Below are 16812 nucleotides of genomic sequence, written 5' to 3'. Positions count from 1 at the left end.
CCGTGCTCCGCTCCAGCGCGCGTCTCGGCTGGGCGCGGCTCCGTTCCACCGCCATCGCCGCCAGCCGCTGCCCACGCGCCGCCCCTCTCGGCCGGGCGTTCACGGGGCTCGCTCCACCACGCGCTGCACAGGACCGGGCAGGCACCGCCGGGTCCCGCCGCTCCCCGCTCCGCCACCGACACTGCGGCTCGCGTGGCTCCGCCCGCACGCGGGAACTGCCTCGCCGCCGCTCTCAGAGCGCTCGGTGCACGTGGCCTGGGCCGCACGGTCCCTGCGCCACGCTTCCCTTCACCAGGACACAGCTGACATTGCTCAACAGTCTCAGTAACTAAATAATATTCACGAAAATATTCTTCCATCGGCATATATTTTGACTCTAGTATTAACTGTGTCCAAACGGTTTTCCAAAAGCCCTTGGTAAGAATTAAATCCCAAGAAACATAGAAAAAGTTCTTAAACAACCATGCCAGGAAGTGTTTCAGTTCTTTTTGAGCTTGAATCAAGCTAAAATTTACAAATCGTTGTTCAAGAATCATTTTAAGTTTAAGATAAATGTCCATATGCGGCTCTGAGAGCCAAGAGTCTTCCCACGGTTCCTCCATAGTTTAGATATGGAATAGCAAAGCAAAACCAAGAAGAGGAATCCAAAGTTTCCAGGGTTTACTCACACAAATCAGTCGCTTAGGGATCGGGGATCGTTCTGCTCACAAATCTCCACCATTTGTTGCAGTGGGGATACTGCAACACGCATATATCAAACCAGGAGTCCCGTGGAAAGGAAATATATACGGACAGACAGATTCTTGATAGCTGTTTCAGAGATGTTTATTTCTCCAGCCGCATGGCCGGAGCTCTGCCCAGGAACTGTTCCAGTCACGGGACCAAGGGTCCTTCTCCCCGCGCAGGGAACACAAACCAACCCATGGGAACGAGGCTGAGCAGGGACAGGAAACCCCGTGCCTGTGCCCTCAGGGCCCCCTCTCCCAGGGCTACACGGCAGGGGAGGGACCCCAACACAGATCTTTTATCTATCATGGTGTTAAAATACCCTGAGCCTGCAGAAAATGGACCCTGACTCCTTGTTTTCTTTTCTGTTTTTCCTTTCAGGTACCTTATCAATTTCTTGTTGGATGCCACATTAGGAATGCTGCTAATCTACATCGGGATCCGTGCTGTCAGCAGCATTGTGGAATGGCAGCAGTGGGAGTCCCTTCGCTTCGGGGAATATGGTAAATGTTTCTGTTCTGGCACTGAAATGATTCTCAGGGTAGAATCTCAGAGTACTTCAGCAATTGGTTAACTCATCCTAAAATCATTTCACAAATCATTTTAATATTTCACTTGTCATGAGGGTTCTTTTAAGTTCTATATCTAAGCATGCACCTTCTGTCTTAGAAAGCTCAACAAGTTCTGAGCATTTACTGAGTTTGGAGCAACTGCTTGAATATTTATTTTTTTAAGGAGTGATTCAACAAATTATGATATTGGCTAATCTCCTGGAAAAAATACCAATATGATAAATTTACTCTGAAACACTTTCTGAAAAAATGGTTGCTGGAAGGTCATTTTCTATTAAAGCTTTCACTGAACCACATGCCATTGTCTGAAGATACAGACCAAGAATTCTGCCAGCCCTCTTTAAGCAGCCACATCCCTTCAGTGAAAGGAATGGCAAGATGGCCTGTGCTGCTCCTCAAGTAATGATCATTGGAGCTTGTGCATGTAGGGCTTGTATCCTTGGTGGAAAATGTGTGAGGGACAGACCGTGAAATCACTTTCAGGTGAAGTTGCAGAGTTTTATCTTCTATTACATTACACAGAAGTCCACTGATGTGCAGAGGTTGTGGATTTGCAGCTGCAGTTGAGTATCACACATACTCACCATCAACATTTAATTTCGTTCAGTCTGTTATTCTCAGGTTGCTGAAAATCAAAGTTTTGTATACATGCTAAAAATCACATTTGAAGCTCCTTGAGATAGGAATGGGAGGAGATGTTGCCTTGCAAGTGAACTGTGGCTCTTAATCAGAGAGAAAAAAACTCCAATGGTTTGGCAGGGGGCAAAGTTTACTAAAGTTAAAAATGTTTGCCTAATAAATTAAGAACTTTCACAGCAGTTTTATAATTATTATTGGTAGGATTTTGGTTTTGTAGATTTCTTTGGTTTTAATAATCCTAAGTAGCTGACAGAACTAAGAGTAAATAAAGGCCTTGTGAAACTGGAGCACTTTAAAAGCTTGAGAACTTTGCAATCAAGTAGCATTAATTGCTATTTGCTTTAATGTCAGAGGTTTAGAGATGATGACAAGCAGCTTAGGAGAAATAACTGCCTATACCATTAGGGCATGTTAGATTTATATAGATTTAATGTGTATCTTTTAGGGTGCAGTTTATGGCCACTTAAGCTGTTGAAATCAGCACTGCCACAATGCAGTTTATCTGCTTTTATCTCACATGCCACAGTCCAGTATCTCCACTCTTTTCCTTGGACTGGTGCATATCTGACTCTTCAGGGAACTGGCCAAGAGAGCTAAACCATCAAAAATTCACTAGATGTAAAAAAAGTAAATAGTTCCTCCAGATTAGTCCCCAGACTTGTGTCTCTAAGGGATTAGGTAAGCACCAATGCCCAGAGAAGGTGAAGGGGCAAGGAAAGAGGTGAGACCTCTTGCCCAGAGCCTTATTTTCTGATTGTTGGTTTGGCTTGAAGCCATTTAAAGATGTTTGAGCAGCTTTCAGCCCATATAAAACTTGAGTTTCCATTTAGAGAAAAAAATTGTTGCATCTATTACAGTTATAGGTAGGTACTTGTAATCATGTCAGATCTTAGATTTTATTTCTTCTTAATAACATTTTGATTTTTTTGTGTGTGTGTAATCTGTTGTCCTTTCCCATTTTAATGTTCTTTTGATAATAAGCAGTCTGGGTGAATGGGGAGATGTGGGGAGTACATTCACTCTCCTGCAATTTAACTATTTCTTCCTGACTTTCGAAATTAACCCAGTTTTATTTTAGTAATGAGGCATTTCTGACTGCAGTAATTAAGCTCTTAAAATCAACAAATGGACCTGTGTTCTGCTGTGGAGGTGGTCTGTGGCTGCTCCAGTATTGTCACTTTGAATTAGGACATCTAAAACACCTGAACCTGTTTATTGAGTATTCTCCTGTGTGTGTGTATATAAGTGATGTATGAAATTACAGAAATCCTCTTTACTTAGTTGTTCTTTCTAATATCAGATCATTTTATTAGTCACTAACTTTCTTTTCTGCATCTTTATTAATGTGCTGTCCTGCCCTTAGTGTGTTAGGTTTTTAATCGAGCTATTGTAGGGGCTATTTTAAAGCATATTGCAAATCTGTGTTTCCATTAATCATGTGGAAGAGGCTTCTGATATAAGGAGAATTAGAGAGCAGATGGAAAGTTATTGGTTTTGGCTGTGCAGTAAGGTTAGGCCCTCAGTGAGAAATTCCATCTAAAAGGACAAGTTGCACTGGATCATTTGCTGTCATCTTCTGTTAAGTGTCCCTGTTGTTTCTGGAGTGAAAACCCTCATATTACCAGTTTATTTAAAATTTTTCAGTTTGACCCAAAGAACACCCTTATTTTTCATAAGATTATTTAAAATAAAGCAAGTAGGGTAGAAGAGGGCACTAAAATGCAGTTCTGTGGGGTTGCAAGTGTGTTTAGAACTTGGTATTTTGAAGTTAAATGTGGATGTTTAGTACAGAATTACAGAACAGTTTGGAAGAGAACTCAAAGACCATCTCATTCCACCCCCTGCCATGGGCAGGGACACCTTCCACTATCCCAGGATGCTCCGAGCCTCATCCAGCCTGGCCTTGGACACTTCCAGGGATGGGGCAGCCACAGCTTCTCTGGGCACCCTGTGCCAGTGTCCTGCCAACCTCACAGCCAAGAATTCCTTCCTAATATCCCATCTAACCCTGTCCTCTGGCATTGGGCAGCCATCCCCCCTTGTCCTCTTACTCCGTGGCCTTTTCCAAAATCCCTCTCTAGCATTCTTGGAGCCCCTTCAGGTACTGGAATGCTGCAATAAGGTCTCCTCTCTTCTCCACCCCATGGCTCACTGAAAAGTATCCGAGTCTTGGTGCATTTTATCTGGAGTAGTAAAGTCAAGTCCTCAGCTTGGAGATCAGTGTGATTTCAGTTTGTTTGTAAGTGTGGGAAAACAAACAGGAGCCTTCCTTCCAGCCCCAGACAAGTCTCTTCTTGTGATTGAGTGATGTTTGTGTTTCTAGAGCCTAAATAATCATTTGTCTCAAGTTAGTTCTCACTGTGAGCTCATTTCCCTTCTTAGCTCTATTACTTGATCCCTGGTGATTCATTACTTGAAGCTGTCACAAAAATAGCAGTGTCCTGCTGGTTTGAAAAGCCTCTTCTTTATATGGAGGTTAGTTTTTAAGCATAAATGCCTCAAGGAAGGAATGGGTATCAAAATATCAGCATTTATAAATGGTAGCTGTTTGTACAGCAAAACAGCACTGCAGTCTGATTTATGAACAAAGGAGCATGACGCTCCCTCGAGGGCTTTTTTACATCAGAATTTTTAATTTTATTGGATTTGTCTTCATATCTCTGGTTTTGTATTTTCAGATTCATTACATCTGCAGTTGGATTTTAATAGAAGTGCAGAATCAGTTAATATATTGGAGTGTGTAAAGAGGAGAAAAGTAGTCATGATCTGTACTGAAAAGAATGTTTCCTGCGTTCTCCTTCCCTTCTTGTCTTGAGCTACTTTAGCTGCTGCGAGTAGAAAACAGGTGATAAATCCCTCCTGGTGCTTATAAACTCTTTTGGCAACTGAATTGTGGTGTGGCCTTTTTGCTTGGCTTTGCCTCTCTGTGGCAGAGCTCAGAAATTGTATTTGATGCATCTTTTCCCTCCAGCTCTTCATTTGCCACTTGCAGAACAACTTACTTATACCCATGTGGGGTAGATAGCACTGACTTCAAAACTATTTAAAATTTATTTTGGAGTAGTTCTGTGATTTGGCATTTTCTTAAGAAAAAATTTCAGGATTTGAAGAACAGAAGAAAGTTACAGGACAGAGGAATAACAGGTATTTGGTTCAAGAACTGTCTCTAAACATACTTCCACAAAGCAGCTGATGGCAGTGGCAGACACAAGTATCTGGTTTGGCATTGCCCAGCATTTTCCAAAAATGCTGCTACAGTTGTCACTGCAGAGGATTCATAATTTTTTAGTTTCTTTCTTTATTTGCTTTTCTTGCAGTAGCAAGATTTCCATTAATTTCCTGGATTATTCTGTACATGACAGGTAAAAATCAGAATTCAAGAGATTACTGTAAGAGACTTTAGAAATTAAATTAGAGCTTTATGGCTTCAACATTAAGTTAAAATTTTGAGTTTGTGTACCAAACCTCTGAATGTACAAATGTCCCAAATATTCATTGGAGCACCTTCTGGGTGTGGTAATGTTATTAACTTGAATTTCATTACTTATAAAACCATAGAAAAAATTGGTTAGAAAGGATCTCCAGAGGTCACATAATCCAACCTCTGGCTCAAAGCAGGATTAACTTCAAAGTTGAAATGGGTTGTTCAGGGCATGGTCCAGTCAGTTTTTAATTTATCCATGGTTTGAGATTTAAGAACCCCTTTATCTGAACAACCTACTCCAGTAGGTTTAACCACTCTCCCTGTGAAAGCTTTTTTCCTTCATAGCAGAATTGTATCTTCATCCACCCAGTCTGTGCCTTCCAAGCTTTTCTTCAAGGATACTACTGGGACACTGTCAAAGGACTTCGTAATAGTAGGCAGCATCCCTGTTATCCCCACTTGTAATTACAGCTGAGAAATAATTTTGTAGGTGCAGTAGGGCACACAAAAATCCTCAAGTAGAATTTAATATACGCAACTTCTAATTTCAGTCATGTACCAAAAAAAAAAACCAAAAAAAACCCAAAGAAAGCAACACCACTCCCCACAAAAACATTATGGAACAAAACATTCATTGGTGAGAGTGCACAACACTCTTAATACAGAGTTTCACAGTTTTTGGGTGTATAGAATCTCCTGAGAGTTGAGATAGATGCAGAATTGTTTTCACTGTCTTTGCTTTTACAAACTAAATAAAGATTGGAAAGGAGCTTTGAATAAACTTAGTTTCAATGGTAAGGCTGTAGCTAAATCTAAATTTTTTTTTAGTATTTGCTATTTAATGAGGAAAGCTAGAGGATACTGTAATAAAAATGTGGAGTATTGTGGATACAAAAATACAGCTAGCAAGAATTTCTCTTGCTTCTTTCCAGTCCCGTGAGATACTTTTCTCTCTCACAGAAGATATTAGCAGAGTTCTATAAACTATGAACACCTGCGACCTTGCAGAGCTTTGTTTATGGTACAGTAGAAAAATATTTTGACAATGGATGTTTTGGGATTCTAGCCAATCACCCCCAAGGGGTGGCTGATCCTTTGACCAATTAGACTATGAAGAAAGAAGTCTATAAAGAGTTTGTAAAATAATTAAATAAATCAATCTTGCTGCACAGTTCCTGCCTGTTGGATCTCTCTTCTCCCTACCACTGCAGGATACTGTAATAGAGTATAGAAATTAATTGCTAAAATTTAATTCTCAAATCTAATTCAGGCCTTGTATCTTCAGAAGAATCACAGTTGCTCGACTTTGACTTACTGATGTTTTTCCCTTTCAAATTTCTAACTTTTTGGGTTTTTACAAGAGGAGCTGTAAACTGCAGTATATAATTGTAAAGCTTGAGCATTTTAATCACTTTCCTCTCGGACTGCTGAGTGTTGATCACAAACTTATCCTATAAAGCTCGGTTAGGAAGTATTTGTTGTTTTGAACTCCAGTCTGATTTATCAGTTTCTCTGTGTAGCACTTCAGCAGCAAACACTAAGTCTCAGACTATTACCGAATATTAATACTGAAAGCCTTTCAGAAGTGTTCCAGAAAAGGAAGCAGCAACTGTCCATTATGCATTACAGACACATAAAGGCATCTGATTTTCCATTGCCCATTATTCATCTGCAAGCTAAGAGTTTGGAGCTGCCTTTGAAGAGATTGCAGAGGCTGCTGCACCCTCTCCATACCTTGATTTTGTTTTCCAGTGAAGTGCAGCTTCAAGCTCACCTGCAAAGCTTGTTAGGCTTATCAGTGCTCTTTTTCCCCCCTTTTTGTCTTCTTTTTCTTTCTCTGCCTTCTTTCAAAGAGTCTAATAGTGTGCATAAGTTTTCCTGTTCAAATATTTGTAGTCTTCTTTCTGTCCTGGCAGATAACTTCATGCACTCAGGTCCTCACTCTGTCCTCGAGGTGCAGCAGAATTTCAAACCCTTTCACATTGGAACTAAAATATAATCCTAATTTTTTGTTCAGTAAATTTTTTATAGCAGCTCTTGCACCTGTTGCTTCAGTTTTGTAGAGAGGAAAAATAAGTTTAAGGTAGCCTGGGGACAATGGTGGAAATCATAGATCTACTTAGACTGAAGGGAAATGTCTATTCCCTTTCATTTCCCCAGCCTTGTTTCCCTCAAATTTTCCCTTTTAAGACACTTAATATGTCATGATAGAGGCTCAAAATTAACAATATGATGAGAAACACAATGAAACTTTATCTGTCATGCTTTCATCAGATTATGTGGAACAGTGTGAGCATATCACAGGTGTTGCTGAATGGGACAAAGTCCTGTTAGATTCAGCTTCTGATACTTTCTGAAAGCTGGGGTGAGGGAGGGGAAGGAGTGGCACTAAAGAAATTGGAGAAGGCACTTCTACAGGATTTAGCTGCCCTGCTGCCTCTTCTAATACTGCTTTTATAAGATGTTTACTATGAAGTAAAATCAAACCTATGCATACATCGAACCTTTCTTCCTTCTTGCAGGTGACCCGCTGCAGTGCAGTGCTTGGGTGGGCCAGTGTGCTCTGTACATAATGATTATGACATTTGAGAAAACCATCATCATCATAGTGCTGCTTATACCTCAGTGGAAAGAGGTTTGTGTTTTTACAGCATTTTGCAGACAAGTGAATTTTAGGTGGAAGCTGTAAAGGCTTCCAGTAGCATTTATTGGTTTGGCTCAAGCATCATAATTGTCTACAGTCATTGCCAATTAACTCTGTGGCAGTGGTATGTTCTTACAGTTTAATTGGAATGCTGCTAATGAGGCCTTTATCCATTGCCAGGAATATCATACCATATTTTGAGGGGTTTTTTGTAAACTGAAATATCTAAAATTTTATTCTATCTCCTTGTCTAAAGTGCCCTTGAAACTACTAAGTGGTTGTTTCTTTTTTTTTAACTCTTTAATTCTTGCCTACGCTATTTTGTATTCTTGTAGTATTTTAAAGAATTTTCTTTGCCTTACTTACCTTGTTGATAGATCTTAACTGTAGACTTTTAGAAATTTGCAGTGGATTAGTGAATCCACTGATGCTGGCTGGATAAATCTTTATTTTGATGGACTCTGTGCAGCCAAATATTCAAAGTGGTGCTGTTGCAGCCCATTAAAACCAGTTAGCTCTATTGTATGCTCTGGACTACTTTGGGAACTCTCTTCTTCTTACTGTATATTTTTGCAAAACTCTGCTCTGTTTAAATTTCCTAAAGATGGAATCTACAACATGTTCCTTGGGAGCAGCTCTAAAATGTTCAAGATGATTCTAACTCAGCTCCTCAGACTTCTATAAACAAAAATGACAGAGATAAGTTTCTTGTCAGTCCCACTTACTTATCTGTGATAATTTATAAGCTGTCCTAAATACTTTGCTTTTCTCCAAGCTGCCCTTTTTTGGTTCATCCGCGTTATTTCTGTCACATTAGCTTGTAAGTGAACATTGCCCTGCCTAACCCAGTTGTGTGCTCATACTGCCATGAGCTGAACTTGATCCTTTTCTTTTCACAGGTGGCTTTATTGAATCCCATAGAGAACCCCCAGCTGGAGCTGGCAATCGTCATGCTGATAGTTCCCTTCTTTGTTAACGTTAGTACAACTCACTTCCATGAGATGTTTACTTGGATGTCCTTCTGCCATGTGTTCATTAATTAACATTAGTCCTTAAAACACAGTGTACCTTGGTGCTTAAGTTAATTTAAGGGCTGTTAAACAATGGGTAAAATGTCTGGATATGTAGATTTTACAAAGCTGAAATCCATATGGAGCTAAAGAACCAGGCTCAGGAGAGCAGCAGGAATGCCTCATAGTCCTCTTTGGCCTGATGACTTCAGTAGATTGACTGTAGTACTGAAATACTGACATAGAGATTATAAAATTACAGTGAAATTTGCTTTAGGAAGCAGTTGGTCTAAGGACAGACATCCTGTGAAGTATCCTGTGTCTGACCATAGCTATTAGGGGCTAGCCTGTGGTGGAGCAGAGCAAAAGGGCAAGTGTGCAGTCATCCTTCCCAAAGTATACTCTTTCAGCAATCTGGGATTTAGGAATTAGAGCCAGAGATAGTGGGTGTCCTTGCATGTAATAAGTGCTAGTAAAGCATTGCTACATGAAGAGTTAATATATCATCACTGTGAATAGTCACTGCTTTTCTTATTTTCATCTCTTCCCCAAAGGACTAAAGTAGCTGGGTTCTAGAGCACTCTTGCAAGGTGTAACAAGCCATGTCACGCTGTGCCTATACAAGATTTAGATTTTGGCCAATTCAGAATTACTGTCAAGTTCATTTGGTCAGTATTTGGATGTTTCTTCTACTCTGAAGAAAGCTGAACTGTCATTTTCCCCTTCTCTTTAACAGGCATTAATGTTCTGGGTAGTAGATAATTTTCTTATGAAGAAAGGGAAGACAAAAGCTAAACTTGAAGAAAAGGAAGCAGGACAAGATTCAAGAAATGGAAGTAAAGTGCGATACAGGAGAGCAGCATCACATGAGGAGTCAGAGTCAGAAGTATGTAGAGTTAATTATTGTAATTAATGCAATATCAATACAATTCATCCCTCTTGATATTGATTTCTTTGTAGCACTGTCAACTTAGGTTTGATTTTCTGAGCATGTACCTCTAGCAGTAGCTCCCAGCATTTGCAGTTGAGAACCAGTTAAGGAAAATGTCATTGTTGTACCACTCTGGCAATTAATTTCCTTCCAGATGGGCAGGAAGACACAATAATATATGTAAATATCACAGGTGAGCTCTGTTGCAAGAGCTTCTAAATAAAACCTCACAGGAAGTACAAAACTAATAGACAATTCTAATTCAAAGAGAGGTTAATAACTTTAAGTGAGAGGGAGCTGGTGGAGGCAACTGACCTGATTCTCAAGAATTATTTACATAGTTGCCTTAGCATAATGTTCTTCTAAATTACATTAAGTGAGCAGGTTTTAGTTCAGCTGAAGGATGGGTGATTTCTTTGGAGGTGAGTTGGTTTAGCTTTAGTAAGTTAATGTAACTTTCCTGTGTGATAAACAATGCTGTTTATATGTGGTTTGCCAGGTAACGTGACTGCATTGTTACCAGTGTTGATCAAGAGCTTAAATAAAGACCTCTCAAGCTGCCTCCACTGTTCTGGAGGTGCAGGCATCACTCTTTAGGTTCAGAGTCAGTGGCTGTAGTGAGATTAATATGCATCCATCCTGCCTCAAAATTTACTGGAGGTTCCTGATAGGATGTGCAATGATATTTGATAGTGTGGCGGTAAATCCGAATTGCGTTCTCTGAACTCTTTCCTGAGCAAATAATAAGGTGCTTTGCAAGCATTAAAAAAAAGTAGAAGTTTAAAAGTAGAAAGAAGGAGGAGTGTGACTGCTCCATGTGCTCAGAAGCTGTAATTTGTTTTTAGATCCTTATTTCAGCAGATGATGAGATGGAGGAGTCGGACGCCGAGGAGGACCTGCGCAGACTGACCAACTTAAAGCCCATCAAGAAGAAGAAGCATCGCTTTGGTCTGCCCGTATGACACATTCCTTGGCCTGTGGACTTGCAGGTTTCATGGCAAAAACTTCTGTCAGTGGGGTTTAATGTTGCAATTGCATCTCCCTTTTCATACAAACTGACTTACAAGCAAGGTCTACCAACAGAAGGCAAAGCGGTTGGAAGACTTCCAGTTCAGTTGCACTACAAACACACTGACCAATTATGCAAGAATGTCTCCTCATCATGTGTGGAAAAGGGACAAAGTCACTAAGGAGATTCGCATGGGAGGTGTCAGAGAAGATCAGAGAGAACAAATAAAGAATCTTTCACTTTTGGGTTACTGATGGGACAGTGTAAGGAGTTCTCAAAAAGGCATCAGAGCTGACTAAGTTAAAGGAGTGTGTTTTATTACTAAAACTGGCTTTTGCAGCTTAATTCCTAGAGCAGAATAGTGTATGGTTACGAGCTGTAACTTAACGTTATTTTTTTAAGTACAAATGTTTACTTGCTACTGGGTACCTATGGAACTAATAGGTGGAACAAAGATTTTTTTCCAAGTCTTCTCAAATCTATTTGACTATTTTATATTTAAGTTATATTTTCATACAGTTGTATTTAAAGATTCTCTTTGTCAGAGAAAAGGGTGCAGTTCCCTTTTTTGTGCAGAACAGGTCAAAAGATTTGTAGTGAAAATCTTATTTATCCTTGTGTCCTGATTTAAGACAAAGGGATTGCAAAGGGAAAAGCTCTCTGTCACCGCTGAAGTCACCAAATATCACTAAAAAATGCAGTCCTATGTGTGCTCTTGACCATATAATTTGAAAATACCTTTTTCAGTAGGAGGTGGTGTTTGCATATTTGACAAATGTGCACTTTAGTGTATAACAAAAATCCATTGTGTTAAGTTATTTGTGAAATGAGTATCTATGGATGACTCTAATTATTTCTGTTTCTCCAAGTCTCTTGTGCATACCTCTCAAGTGACCCAAAAGATACGGAACATTTCTGATACTTTTCCTATTTTAGGGCCTGCAGTACAGGACTGTGATCTGATTGAAGCAGTTGTGCTACAATATTGCAAATACAATTCTGTCCCTTGTTTTTTGTTGAAAAAGCAGTCTTCTACTTAATGTGCTTAATGGCGACTACAAAAAAATTTCTCCTATTCCATTTCCATAAAGTCTCATTATCTTTCAGTAGTAAAAGAACAACCCCAAGGGGTACAGTGCGGTTGTTACCACAGCATTTCTGGGATTTTCAGTGTCTCTTCTGATAATTGAGAACATGTGGTGATCTGAAACCTAGCAGATGTGTTTTCAGTGACATCCTTTTGCTTTGCGTATTTTTTAAATTATTGTTTCTGACAGCTTTCCTTGCTTAGTTAAACCTTGTGCAGGACAAGGCGATGTGTCAAAGAGGTGACAACAGACCTTAAATGCAAATCTGTTGTAGTATCTGGACACCAGAAAAATTCCAAGCCTTAAACCAGTTTCATTGGAAAACTGCTCAGAACTTTTTAAGATTTTTTACATTTTTTTATAGATTTACTAGGTCTTAATGTGATTTATTATCCAGACCACTTAACTGGGCCTTAGTAAATACTGAACTGTGCGCTCACGTGCTTACTTTCACTATTCCAGCATCCCTTTTCCCGGTGGCTGCTGAGGGGACACGATGCTCTGACACCTTGGAGTGTCCAGCTGGCTCAAAGGGACATTTCCCAAACCCGAGGTTTTAGTTGAGCCACTGACCTTTGTTACTGTGCACTGAAATGTAAGAACTGCAATAAGTTAAAGTACTAGTGTTTCCTTTAGACTAAATCTAGAAACTAATGACAGTGGAAGCTTACCTGAGTTCTTTTGACATGGGGGGGTGGGGATGGGGAAAGGTCCCTAATCAGTGTTGCCTCTGGTTTGGGGGGATTGGGGTTTTTTTATTGATTGTGTGAGTCATCTTCTCTTGACTGTTGACCACTGGGTGGGCGCAGATCTCCAAAAGCACAGTACTTCAAGGAACTCATCAACAGAATAGTCTCATACAGCTCACTTTTCCAAACGGGTTTAAGAGCTAGGACTGGCTCTTGTCACAAATGTCAGCATTTATTTTTTTAGCATAGGATTTGTTCTATTTCAGATAGTGAACTCAAGCTCCTGACCATGTGCTGCGTCCCAGTGCAGAGCCATGGCTGTCCTTGCCAGCTGAGATAACTGAGCAGCGCACACAAATTTAACTGTACAAGCTTGCATCTTATCTTCCTTTTTCCTCCTCCAGTTACTTCAATTATCAAAATTATCCTAGTCTCGTGTTTAGTCTGTGAAGTGTCAGTATAAAATTATGGCCTTAATCATGTAAAAATATTTGTTTTGAGCAGACCTCAAGCTTTTTGACCAAGTACAAAGCGGTATAAAGTGCTATGGAGCAGTTTCTTGAATATGATTATAGAAAAGGTTCTGAATGCCTAATTTTTCATGTCTTAAGTGCTTAAATGTCACTTGATGTGAGGTCTTGATATGCCTAGCAAGATGATGTAGTAAAGCACTATGAGCCAAAGACACAGAAGTGTTTTAAATACCAACAGTAGTAACAGGAGGAGCAACCTTCAGAGGGGAAAAAAATTACTTTCTCTACTAAGACAATAATTTTATTCAGAATTTTAGCTAAATAACAAAATATGGGGGGTTTTTTGGTACATTCTTTGTTATCATTGTGAAAGAGATGGAAAATGTAAGATTGGCAGTTTTCCTCTCTGTAAGGTAAAAATTGGAATTCTTGCAATAAATATGAGTAGGACACGTGCTTTTGTCTGACTGGCTTGCATATGTGAGAAGGGAGTGTGTGCCTAGTGCTTCACTGTGTCTTACCACTCACTGAAATGTATTGGCAGTACAGTCTGAAATGCACTTTTCATAAAGAGTTGATCCAGCAGTGATACTGCAACATCATGTTTGCATTATCCTCAAATTGTCACTCAGATTTCTGCCTGGCAAATGTACTTCAGGACAACTCATAGCAAAGGTTTAATTCAGGCTGTGCTTAGGAAGTAGGATTCTGTTTAATGAAAATAAGCTATGTAGTGTATGCCAAAGTAAGAGAAAGGGATTGTAACTTAGAGAAGAGACACAGAAATATTGGTGGAGATGGAATTTACCACGAGTGGTCAACCTAAATGTATTAACTGTTCCTAGTATCTGACCTGTGACACATCTGCATAAACTTAAAACACTGGTGTTGTCTAATATGTGGTTTCCAAGTTCTGGCTTCAATATGTTCAGGTCCCCTTGTCTTACTTTAAGTCGGTGAATGCTGTCTGTTAATGTTGCTAACTAAAATGTACTATACAGCTTTTCTTCAGGGAAAACTCAGAAACTGAGTTGCAAATTAGAGCAATGCAAAGTGATCCCCTCTGGCAGGTGTCTGCTCTGATTCCTGCCGAGCCTGGGGAGGGGGACCTGGGCTCTCCCGCTCTGCTCAGAGCTGAGCATCACAAGGAATCTCTGCCACTGTGCTTGACTAACCCGTGTTTGCAACTTTGCTGTGCTTTTTACAGGAGAAACCAGTAGTGAAAGCGAATAAATTCAGCCACATCAAGGCAGAGCACATCTACAGCATAGGCGTGCAAACTTTTTTAGGTGAAGTTTCCAGTTCAATTACTGAAAATGACTACTATGGTTTTACAAAGTAAAACTGCAGTATCTTTAAAAAAGGGACTCTTTTGTAGGTGTTTTTGTCTTGCGTAGGTATCCGTCTCAAACTGAATGTGGGGTTTGTTTGTAAGTAAATTCAGAGTATAGCCAATGTGAGCAAAACCAACAGCTGTATTCTGCTGCCCTGTTTGGACCATATTGTTTAATCAGTGGTGTTACCTTAAACTTTTAAGGGTATCTGATGTACGTTGTATAATGGTTTACAATAAAGTTTGACTTATTACAGATTTGTACACTTGTTTTATACTTGTTCTGTTTCAAAATGCCTGTGTTTCAGTGTTTTTAGTGTGCTCTTGTGGGAAGCAGGTTCTGCTACTTGAGTTTAACTTCAGCTCTCATTGTGCGCAGTTACGCTGATTTTAATTTCAGCACATTCATCTACCTTAATGGCAAGTCCCATTTGATCAGGAAGAGCCACTGTTCTGAAGTTGCAAATTTTTTTACAAGTTTAAGAATCCTTGTAGGCTCCTCTCAGATCCGTTCCCTGAGGAAGGTTTTTTTCAGGGCTGGAGCTGCACAGTATCGACGCGATCCTGTCTTTGTAACTCCTGTGTAACATTTGCCTGCTATTTTCATACTTTCCACCTACCACATCCAAGTAGCCCCATACGCACTGCATCCTTACAGGGAATTCAGAGTATAATCTTCGCTCTACCAAGTGTCAGTCCCCTGAGGGGTTGTTAGCACTTTCCTGGAGGAAAAGTCAAATCTCCCCTGAGATTTGGAGACCACGGTGGCAGCCGTGTGTACATTCACTAAATTCTCTGTGGTCATCATCATATTTTAGTTGGAACCATTCCTCAGCAAAGGAGTTTTTCACAATTCCTATTGTGGAAAGATTAAAACTTGTGGTTTTAATGGCCACTATTGGATAAATGAGCCATCTTGTTCCATTGTCATTCACATCCCGTTTAACAGATGTCAGGACCTCAACCAGGTGAACAGGATTTCTACTCTAAAATGTAAGTAACTGTAGATTAAGGCTGGGTTCTTTGTGAGGAAAAATAGCCCATAATCTGTGCAAGGAAATGGTTGTGCCTGTTTAGGAAATGTGTAATTAAAGAGAATAGAGCTGTCCAGGCTTTGGGGTGTTTTAGAAACCTTAGGATGTGCTGCCTGCCTCTCTGAGCACTTCACCTGCCCCAAATGGCAAACACGGTTTGAGTGGTTTGATTTTGTTTGTGTAATGATTTTGTTTGTATAGATTAAATTGCTATGAAAGCACAACTCTGTTGCTTTTGAGTGAGGAATATGCAGTACCAATTAACTGAAGCAATTTTGAAAGCCGAAGGGAAAATAATAGTTCAGTGTCTTGAATTCTAAATATTTGCTTTAAACATGCAGGATGCTATTTTCCTGTCATAATAGGTAGTCAGAATAGTGACGCTTGTGGGACTGTAGAGAAACATCTTAGAGAAGTGTTACTTTGTACAATAGAAAAAAAATTTGTCTTTTTTCAAAAGTCAGTGTTTTCTGTTTTGTTGGCCTACTAAGGGCATTGGTGCTCTGCAGAAACACTTCTGGTTACTAAGCCATGGGTTTAAAATAGAAAATCAGCCTAAGGAATGGCTAAGGACATAACAGCCAAACTGCTTCTTAGCCTACAAATAATTCCCCCAATAAAGGAGAAGATTTCAGGCCTGGAAAGAGTTCAGCCTAAAGGCAGATTGGGCACTGGGAGGCCTGGGGCATAGTTCACAGCCGACAGATCTCACAGCCCTGCTCATACGGCACTAGAACTGTGGTTTGATGCCATGTTTTCGTAGTGAAAAAACAAATTTTTTGGGACCTCTTGTGGTTCTCTGTACCCTAAAAGCACTGGCAGAGCTTGAGGAAAGGCCAGGGCAGATTTCTACCACCGCAACAGTCGTTATCTCTGGAAGGTGTTTGGAGGTCTGCCATGGCTGCCCTTCTCACATTAACCCACCTGGCTGGTGTCTTGGTTCTTTGTAGGTGTTGAGTGCAGTTACAGAAGCTGATTTTTTTGCATGATGTAAAGATTTTATGTAAAAAAAACAAAAGGGAAACAATCTCCCACCTAACCTTCTCCTAGTCATGAAAAATTGAATTCATGCTCAGAGGTGGTGGGGCTTTACTTAATTAAAAAATTCTTTCGAGAACAAATATTAAAAGTTGTAGGAAAGGTTTTACTACTGTCAGCATGTGCAGTGGGGAACACCGAGTTTATCTGTGTCTGAGTAAGTTGTTCCTATACAGATGTGGGTGAAATGGTTAAACTTGCT

At 40.0% G+C, this 16812-nt stretch overlaps 1 protein-coding gene across 1 annotated transcript in view; it reads left to right on the top strand.

Moving 5' to 3' along the window:
• STIMATE (STIM activating enhancer) overlaps nucleotides 1-14796 on the top strand; it is a 36073-nt gene extending 21277 nt beyond the window's left edge. Inside the window, exons 4-8 of the mRNA XM_048315588.1 lie at nucleotides 1108-1229; nucleotides 7884-7996; nucleotides 8905-8982; nucleotides 9752-9901; nucleotides 10792-14796. Coding sequence (XP_048171545.1) covers nucleotides 1108-1229; nucleotides 7884-7996; nucleotides 8905-8982; nucleotides 9752-9901; nucleotides 10792-10908 — 580 coding nt within the window. The 3' untranslated portion in view covers nucleotides 10909-14796. The remainder of the gene's footprint in view (nucleotides 1-1107; nucleotides 1230-7883; nucleotides 7997-8904; nucleotides 8983-9751; nucleotides 9902-10791) is intronic.
• The last annotated feature ends 2016 nt before the right edge of the window (nucleotides 14797-16812 follow it).

This window comes from Corvus hawaiiensis, chromosome 11 (genome assembly GCF_020740725.1).
Source record: "Corvus hawaiiensis isolate bCorHaw1 chromosome 11, bCorHaw1.pri.cur, whole genome shotgun sequence".
NCBI classification, from domain to species: domain Eukaryota; kingdom Metazoa; phylum Chordata; class Aves; order Passeriformes; family Corvidae; genus Corvus; species Corvus hawaiiensis.
The sequence above is the reverse complement of the archived record's forward strand: the minus strand, read 5'-3'. Positions and strand labels throughout refer to the sequence as shown.